This window comes from Garra rufa, chromosome 2, assembly GCF_049309525.1.
Source record: "Garra rufa chromosome 2, GarRuf1.0, whole genome shotgun sequence".
NCBI lineage: Eukaryota > Metazoa > Chordata > Actinopteri > Cypriniformes > Cyprinidae > Garra > Garra rufa.
In genome coordinates, this window is record NC_133362.1 from 31,074,263 (window position 1) to 31,083,098 (window position 8,836).

At 34.5% G+C, this 8,836-nt stretch overlaps 1 protein-coding gene across 2 annotated transcripts; it reads right to left on the reverse strand.

Annotated features, from left to right (window-relative positions):
- Positions 1-168: 168 nt before the first annotated feature.
- On the reverse strand, positions 169-8,436 carry ube2d3 (ubiquitin-conjugating enzyme E2D 3). 2 transcript variants are annotated; one of them, XM_073834101.1, is made up of 8 exons: positions 8,126-8,436; positions 7,038-7,101; positions 6,914-6,945; positions 3,675-3,752; positions 3,482-3,587; positions 3,196-3,289; positions 2,615-2,696; positions 169-780 (listed from the first exon to the last, which is right to left on the reverse strand). In XM_073834101.1, exons 1-7 carry the CDS (start codon positions 8,147-8,149, stop codon positions 2,648-2,650), a joined length of 447 nt encoding a protein of 148 aa, XP_073690202.1. In that variant the 5' UTR covers positions 8,150-8,436; the 3' UTR covers positions 169-780; positions 2,615-2,647. The 2 variants fall into 2 exon arrangements, with proteins under 2 accessions (XP_073690202.1, XP_073690203.1); XM_073834102.1 differs by lacking the exon at positions 2,615-2,696 and having other exon boundaries at positions 8,126-8,434.
- Between the last annotated feature and the right edge of the window lie 400 nt (positions 8,437-8,836).

An 8,836-nucleotide genomic window follows, 5' to 3' on the forward strand; every position in this document is an offset into this window, starting at 1 on the left:
CCTAATGAGTTTTGGCATAAAATAAAAATCAACCCATACAATGTATTTTCAGCTATTGATTCAACTATTCCTGTGCTGCTTAAGACTGGTTTTGTGTTCCAGGTTCACATTTATGTTCATATGAATACAGACAGTGAAATTCAAATAGAAAAACACAACCACACAGTATGAGTTATACATCTTTATTGAAAGGAAAAAGTAGCGGGATTTTAAATAGATATTTAAGCCAATCGAGTGAGTTGTATCTCAGTGTCAGGGCTGTGAAAAGTTGGGCCAAGAGCTGATCAGCATGTTGCAAATCTTTACAATCAAACAGAATATAGGAATCAGTCCCAATCTCCCACTGATGTACAACATCTGACCTTTCCTCCTGTGTTTGCATGCACTCCAGGAGCAAGGCCCCAAAAAAGCAGAACAACCTTAAAGACATTCTCTCTCCGAGCGGCTCAGAGAGAACACACTCTGGTCATACAAGGCATGACGTGTTGTGGAGTGAGAGGAGTTGATTGGTAAAGATCAAAGATAGGCAGAGCTGAGAGTGGAGGGACGTCCATCAGACTGGCAAGGTCCTTTTTATGAGTTTGTAGTGTGGAAAGGCCAGGAGCAGGCCTGCATTCCGGTTTGAGCAGAAAACTGGGGTTGTGCCTCCATAAGAGACAGATGGAGAAATATGGTCTTGCAACAGTGTCCAAAACATGAGAGAACAAACAGTGTATAAATGTGTCCAGCCAACATCACATGGCATATTTCTGAGTCCATTCCCGCGCTATTCTGTTGTATCTGCAAAGACGACAGAAAAACGTCAAACATTTGAAATCAAGTGACCATCATGCAACCAAAACGCAGTTCAGTTTTGAGCCTTTCTGACTCCAGTTACTATGTAATTTCTTGTCTAGTTTATCACTTTTAAAACATTTTTACTTGAAGGTTTAAGGCAAGACACCCAAGATGAAGGCAGCTCTGAACAAAAACAATGCCACTGAACCAAACGAAACTCGCATATTTTGCTGATTATTGCTGCTGAAAATGATCAATTATTGTCATGTTTTGGGCTGTACTAATCGGCCTGACCAAGAAAAACATTTGAAGTACTATACACTGCCAAAAATTATAGCAAATCAAGGAGAAGAGTGCAAAAAACTGTCTAAGGAACAGAAAGATTTGTGGTTGGCCAAACTGAACCAGGATTTCCAGGGCAAGAATCTTGACAAAATGTATGTTTGTTCTTATCATTTCTGGTCAGGTAGGTGAAATATTAGGCTAATAAATTCTAAATATTGAGAAAATTGCCTTTAAAACTGTCCAAATTTAGTTCTTAGCAATGCATATCACTAATCAAAAATTATGTTTTGACATATTTACGGTAAGAAATTTACAAAATATCTTCATGCAACATGATCTTTACTTAATATCCTAGTGATTTGTGGCATAAAAAAAATCCATAATTTTGACCCATACAATGTATTTTTTGCTATTGCTGGTTCACAAATATGCACTTATTTACATACATTTCCTAAGATCTGAACATAGGATAAATACTGCTAGCAGCCAAAAAGAAAAAAAAAAAAAAAAAAAAAAAATTCACAATATGTTTTGAAAATAACTACTTGAATAAAATCAGGTGGAAAAAATTAACCCAAACCTCTCTGTAAAAACCCTGAATGGGAAAAAAAAAGTGTAAAGTTGCATGGCTCAGTGGGAAATTATACTCTCGATAATGGTGAAGGACTGTCCCAGAAGTGAATAAATTGTTAAATAAAGTTATTTTTGTTTTCTTTGCGCACAAAAAGCATTCTCATAGCTTCGTAACATTACGGTTGAACTACTGATGATATTTTATTACTATTTTAGCAATGTCCTTACTACCTCTCTGGACCTTGAACATGTCAGTTGCATTGCCGTCTACACAGGGTCAGAAAGCTTTTAGATTTCATCAAAAATATCTTAATTTGTGTTCCGAAGATGAACAAAGGTCTTACAGGTTTGAAACGACATGAAGGGGAGTAATTATTGATGGAATTTTCATTTTTGGGTGAACTCTCTCTTTAAAGATATTGTCATTAAAATCAACAGATGCAAATAGATAATGTGTGATGACAAACACTTAAGTGTGTTTTCTTTCCACTAATTATAAAAAGTATAAAAATGTTCCACTATTGTAATCTTACATCAAAAAATGTTTTACCTGTGGTATCTTGCCTTAACGTATAATATCTATTTCTACTAGCATCCTGCTGCTTCTCATGCAGTGCTACAACTAGCTCACACAAACCAAAAATGCTCAGCCAATACAATTTACAGCTCTAAAATATTTCACCTACTTAATAAAAACATCATGCTGCTGTAAGACTTTATGGCTGATTGAAAGCCATGCTTACTTTAGGTTTAATGCAGGACTAAATAAACTCCTAACAAATCACAAGACACTGCTGCATTTGAGAAAGATAAAAGCATATCTGACTTCACTTGAAAGCATTTTGTGCTTCTTCTCAGTCATTTCAGAAAACACATGAATGCATGTATTAGTGATGCACACCTGCTGTGGCCACACGCTCATGCTGCACCACACCGGAAGCAACAGTTTTGTTGCAGTGCTTCACTCTCTCTACAGTACCTCTAATGTTCACAATGCAGAGTTGACTTTCACCTACAGCATGGCATATTTTTCTGTCCATTCCTTTGCCATTCTATTATACCTAATAGAGCATGGTGTGTTAGAAAAAAAAGGTCTATTCACTTCTATTGTATTTATATACTTTGTCAAACTGTAAATCGCTGTAGTCCTCGCTGTTCTGACAGCACTTTCTATTTTATGCAAAAACCAAGTTTCCTAAAATGATGCCAACAACCACGTCACTTCAAAAAAAGGAGTGACATAAGGTGCCCTTATTTATTTAATTGCATATTTATTTATTTTTTAAACAGTCAAATGTTAATAAAAGTCTAAATCAGTCAAATATTCTGATTTGCTTGTCAAAAAACATGTTGAAAACAGCCGAGTAGATTTTTTTCAGGTTTCTTTGATGAATAGAAAATTCAGAAGAACAGCATTTATCTGAAATACGAACCTTTTGTAATAATATTTACAAAGTAAAAATACTAAAAGTAATGTTAAAATAAATACAAATAAATAAATAATGCACATAATGTATGTAAGAGAAAGTATAATACTTGTGTGCTTCAGTCTGTACTTACTTCTCTGTGTCTGTTTTATAGATTCGGGCAATCTCTGGCACAAGAGGGTCGTCTGGATTGGGGTCACATAAGAGTGAGCAGATGGACAAAAGAACTACAGAGAGGAGCACAAAACGTACACACGCACACCATGTCATTGACATACAGCACAGGGAATTCAATTCTACAAAATATCATGTTGCTTGTCAAATCAAATTAGTTGACTGGAGCTGCCTTATGTATCTATTATAGGCCTGATGTGTTTTAAGTTTTAGGACCGTTTCTAACTATTTTCTAATAAAAGTACCTTTAGAAATAGTAAGTGCAGGAGACCACTGGGACCTGAGGATATCCAGACAGATGCTGCCATTACTGTTTATGTTGGGATGGTAGATTCTTGTAGTAAATGCAACCTAACACAAAGAAAACTATTGTTATAAACACTTACAGCCAAACAGACAAGATAAGAAAAGTTTTTGTGCTGTTTTCGAAGTTCTTACCTTTGGTGGTTTAAAGGGGTAATCTGTTGGGAAGTGTATGGTTAGGAAAAAAACGCCACCCTGATATGGACTTTCATTCTGTTTTTAAATAAAAAAGGGGAAAAATATCTTTAGAACATTTGCACTGTGTCAAATAGTTTGAGGTCAGTAAGTTCTTCTTTTCATTTCAATTTCAATATTTTAACTTGTTTATGAAAAAATGCTTTTATTCAGCGAGGATGCATTAAAATGATAAAATGTGACAATAAAGACATTTGTAATGTTACAAAAGGTTTCCATTTCAAATGAATAGGGTTGGGTATCGTTTGAATTTTATCGATTCCGATTCTTTTCGATTCCCAGTTTCGATTCCAATTTAGTAAACAAACAACAACAAACACAAAAGTCAAACATTAATATATTAAACATGTTTATTTTCAGTGCTAGCTTGCAACATATTATTTTATTAAAGGGGTTCTCAACCTTTTTTATATCAGGGCCCCCTTCTTTTCGGGTCAATTTTGCAAGGCCCCCCTATGCCTGACATTTCCTCTAAAGGTGTTTATTTTTGAACCTTTTTTATTAACCTAAACATTTGTTTTGCCTTTTTATTTTTCTCCTGCATGTTATAAAAACATTCAAACAAACTTTAAATTAAAGCTATACTTTTGAATTTAAAAGAAAACCCTCTGTTCTAACTTTTTAACATGAATATACATATACAGATTTAAAGCACCTAAATTATTTAATTCAGACATTCTTCACAACTTCAGAGTACTCTCTCTTAAGTGACTGAATTTCTACTGTTTGTATTTAATATAAAATATGAAAATATGAAAAATACAGTAAATACATTGTAAATCTGTTTATGCTGGTGCTCATTTGTGCATAAACACCACTGACCCTTACAAGATCCCCCTCTATGGGTAAGCATTCATTATAAAAAACTCACAGGACATTCATTTTGAAAGCTATGCAAATATTTTGAAATTTCACGCAAAAATACTATGGATCAGAGTCCCGAAAGCATGTATAGTTTGTGAATCAACAGCGGACTTATGCGTGCCTTATGTACGACTCTGATATACAAGAAGGAATACATTAGGCACGCGCGAGTTTGTTATTATTACTCTGATCATCTTTGCCTTTACATTACGGGGAGGGTTTGTTTCATGCAGCCAATGTGGGCTTTTGCGGGACGAAATACCATATATTCCTTCTGGAGCGGGCGAGCGCAGGACTAAAATCCATCCCTTGAAGATAAGATGAAGTTTGCGTGCAGCGGTAGATTTGTCTTCGGGTTTTACAAAGCGTAGCCAGACTTTTAAACTCTTACCGCGATCCATCTTGTAGACTCTGATGTTTACATTACCACGTAAGGTCCTGGCAGATCACTAGATGAAAAAATGCACCCGGGAATCGAAACGAGGAATCGAAATTTTAATTTTATAACAAGTATCCGATTCTTTATCTTAAGTATCCGATTCCAGAATCGGAATCGATTTTCGATTCCCAACCCTACAAATGAATGCTTTTTTTTTTTTACTTAAATGGTTTCCACTAGGGCTGTCAAGATTCCTCGATTCAATTCAAGTACTTGGAAAAACAGTAACCGGAAAAATACAGAAATGCATTATTACATTAAATTCAAGTACTTCAAGCACTTTAAGCACCTTTTACGAACCCGGTTATTAGACTGTTTTCCAAGGCTGCATGATATATTAAACCCATTTAAAAATCATAGTAAAGGATAATGCTGTTATTTCACAAATGCTAAAAATAAATATATGCCATGCAGGTTTAATATATGCACCTTAATTATTTACATGCGTGTCAGAGCGGCTCCATTTACAGTAAATGCTGCTCCACACACACTGTTATTATTTACATGTGTGGGGTGTCTCAAACTCCATATTTGCATATTGTTGCGAGTTTGGGTTTATTATAACATTCACCTGGCATTCAATGTGTGCCATGTCATCTAATTTGTAAGGTAAATCATTTATACATCTAGCTTTCAAGAAAATACATCAATATCTTTCTAAACATGCTAACTGTTCATCGCGATTTCAAAATAAAAACCTCACTACGTTACATTTTGATGTTCACATATTCAAGAAATTTTCGTCATGAAGAAATGGTCAAATATTAAAGATTAAATGGACACTTAAAAACAATTGTCAGGCCACTGGCGCCTCTGCAGTCATTTGTTATAATGTGTAAATGTGCATTAGCTCTATTGTTTATAATACAATAAAACCATATGATTAATTGCTTTTGATACTTTATTTGAACTTCATTGGTAATACATATGTATTTTAAATCATTTTAAAAGCTAAAATTTGCCTAGGTCTATTTTTATTACGTCGAAAAAATTAATTATGGTTATCTGATTACGTACAATTAACTCGATTAATCATCAGAATAATTGACCGATTACTCGATTACCTAAATAATCATTTCTGACAGCCCTAGTTTCCACAAAAATATTAAGCAGCATAACTGTTTTCAACATGAATAATATTTGGCATTTTAGAATTATTCCTAAAGGACCTTTTGACACACAGAAATAAATTACATAAATAATTACATTAATATACAAAACAATTGTTTTAAATTGCAATAATATTTAAAAAAAAATGTTGGTTTTACAGTATTTTTGATCAAACAAATGTAGTGTTTGCCAGTATAAAAAAACATTTTTTAAAAATGCACCAAACACCAAATGTTTAAACAGTAATGTACATTTTACAACACTGTAACATATTGTTTACAATACATTATGTATTTTAACAGTTTTGTTCAATAAAACCATATGATTAATTGCCTTGATACTTTATTTGAACTAATTATTATTGCTTCATTGGTATTACATATGTATTTTAAATCCTTTTAAAAGCTAATATTTGCTTAGGTCTATTTCTATTAATTGACCGATTACTCGATTGCCTAAATAATCATTTCTGACAGCCCTAGTTTCCACAAAAATATTAAGCAGCATAGCTATTTTCAACATGAATAATATTTGGCATATTAAAATTATTCCTAAAGGACAAAACAGTTGTTTTAAAATGCAATAATATTTCAAAATGTTCTGTTTTTACAGTATTTTTGATCAAACAAAAGCAGTGTTTGCAAGTATAAAATACTTTTTCCAAAAACATTTCTTAAAAATGCACCCAACACCAAATGTTTAAACAGTAATGTACATTTTACAACACTGTAACATGATTCTACAGCAATGTTTTTATAATACTCACCGGCCCCATGATTGTTGCCTGCCAGTGGAACACTGCAGGAGAGATTGCATGTACAGCATCAGTTTACAGCAAAATACACACAGCAGTAAACACCACACAATATATGTAAAGTCTGTGATCTCACCATCATCCCCCACCGGACCTGCTGAACACTGTGCAGGAGGATCACGTGCCAAATCATTCAATTCCTACAGAAAAGAGACAGAATGAGTTTTTATGAAACACAAGCATGCAGAACCCCCGAAAAGACACCGATTTCTCCGTAACGAAGTGTCAATAATGGCGCTTTGCTCTTTTATCACTATGGTGACAGCAAGATGAAACCAGCAGATTGAATGTTTAGCAGCACAGTGTATTTATAGTTCCAGAGGGGTCATGAGGGAGAAGAGCTGGAACACAACCTGAACGAGCCCACAGGCATGTCCGTCTGCGCTCCCTACTTTGAGAGCACTACGTTTATTTTTATTTCAACATGTCTGTTGGGTGGGAAGACACCTGAGGGGATTTCATAACCGGGGGGGTAGAAAACAGTCATCATTTTAGAGCTTTATTGCACAACTATAGACAGGTTGAAACTTCACAACATACTGAAACGGGAGGAGAGATAGTTTGATAAGTTTACTTCATAATTTGGATACAAATTTAGGCTGCCAAGTTAAATCCCTAAAGGTCAGCTCAAAGCGACCTCGACGTTAACTCGTTTAGGAATTATTACATTAATATAAGTAAGATTTTAAAATAAAAAAGCTTTAGACACTTTTAGTTTTTGTTTCGTTTCATGAAATTTCATAAGACCAACTATGGTAAAAATTTAGTCCACTCTACAGTCGACTCACTTTATTATTTGTTAAATATTAACGTGATATTTATCATCTATAAACATTTTATAATAGCACCTATGATCGAGACTGTCTTACGTAAATAATTATTAGCTGTCAAGACCTTTAGTCACAGTCGTTGACAATGGCACCTTAAAATCGTATACTCACTTAATGAAATATAATAATATTATTAATAAAAACGACAAGTTTGATGTCCTTATTAATAAACATATCAAAAAATCGCTCGTCGCTTGTATTAGGAATACGTTAGTCATAACGTTACACTAAGCAGTACGCCGACACGCTGCTAAATAACTAGCATATTTAATGATACACTAATTTATTATATATCTGGCTGATATATTTATACTCGATGTAATTTCCCACTTACCTTATGGATTCGTTTAAGCGCCATCTTCCCACTGGGTGTAGTGGCTCCTGAATAACTAGCGCCCTATATCTCGCTCTCTTTCTCAATATGTGAGTTAACCTGAGAGCTAGCCAGCTGCCTAGTTAAAAAGTAACATTAAAATGACAGGATGTCAAAAATATATCTTACATTTAATGTCTACAATAACGATATGGCAATCAAACGCGTGAATACAGACAGGCCCTGATCCCTGTCGGTGACTGTAATGCTGATGTGTGTACACTTCTCTTTCAGTTTGTCTGAGCTGACAAGATGTCCGTGAGCTTGTTGGTAGCCACTTCTTCTTCTCGGTGCGGATAAAATGGCGAATTAAAGGGCAATAATGAGGTGTGCGCCACCGTGAGCACTGGATGAGCCGCACTAATAACTCAAAATTCAGAAATATGAGTGTTTTTACAAATTAAAACTTAAAAATGGACGTAAAGGAGAATTATAAAAGGGGTTATCCAGTAGCATTTTACGTACTTCCTTGGAAACGAAAGGTTTCTTTTGAACAACAGGTAAATGAGATGAAATGCAAAGGTAATGGTCATGGTACAGTGAAAACTAGACAATGGCAGATTTAAAAAGCAACAGGGAAAATTTGTGAAAGGTAAGTAAGACTCTGTCTGTGCTATGGTACATCAAATGATAATTCCACCGTACATTTGATGTGTATCATGGCAGGTCTGC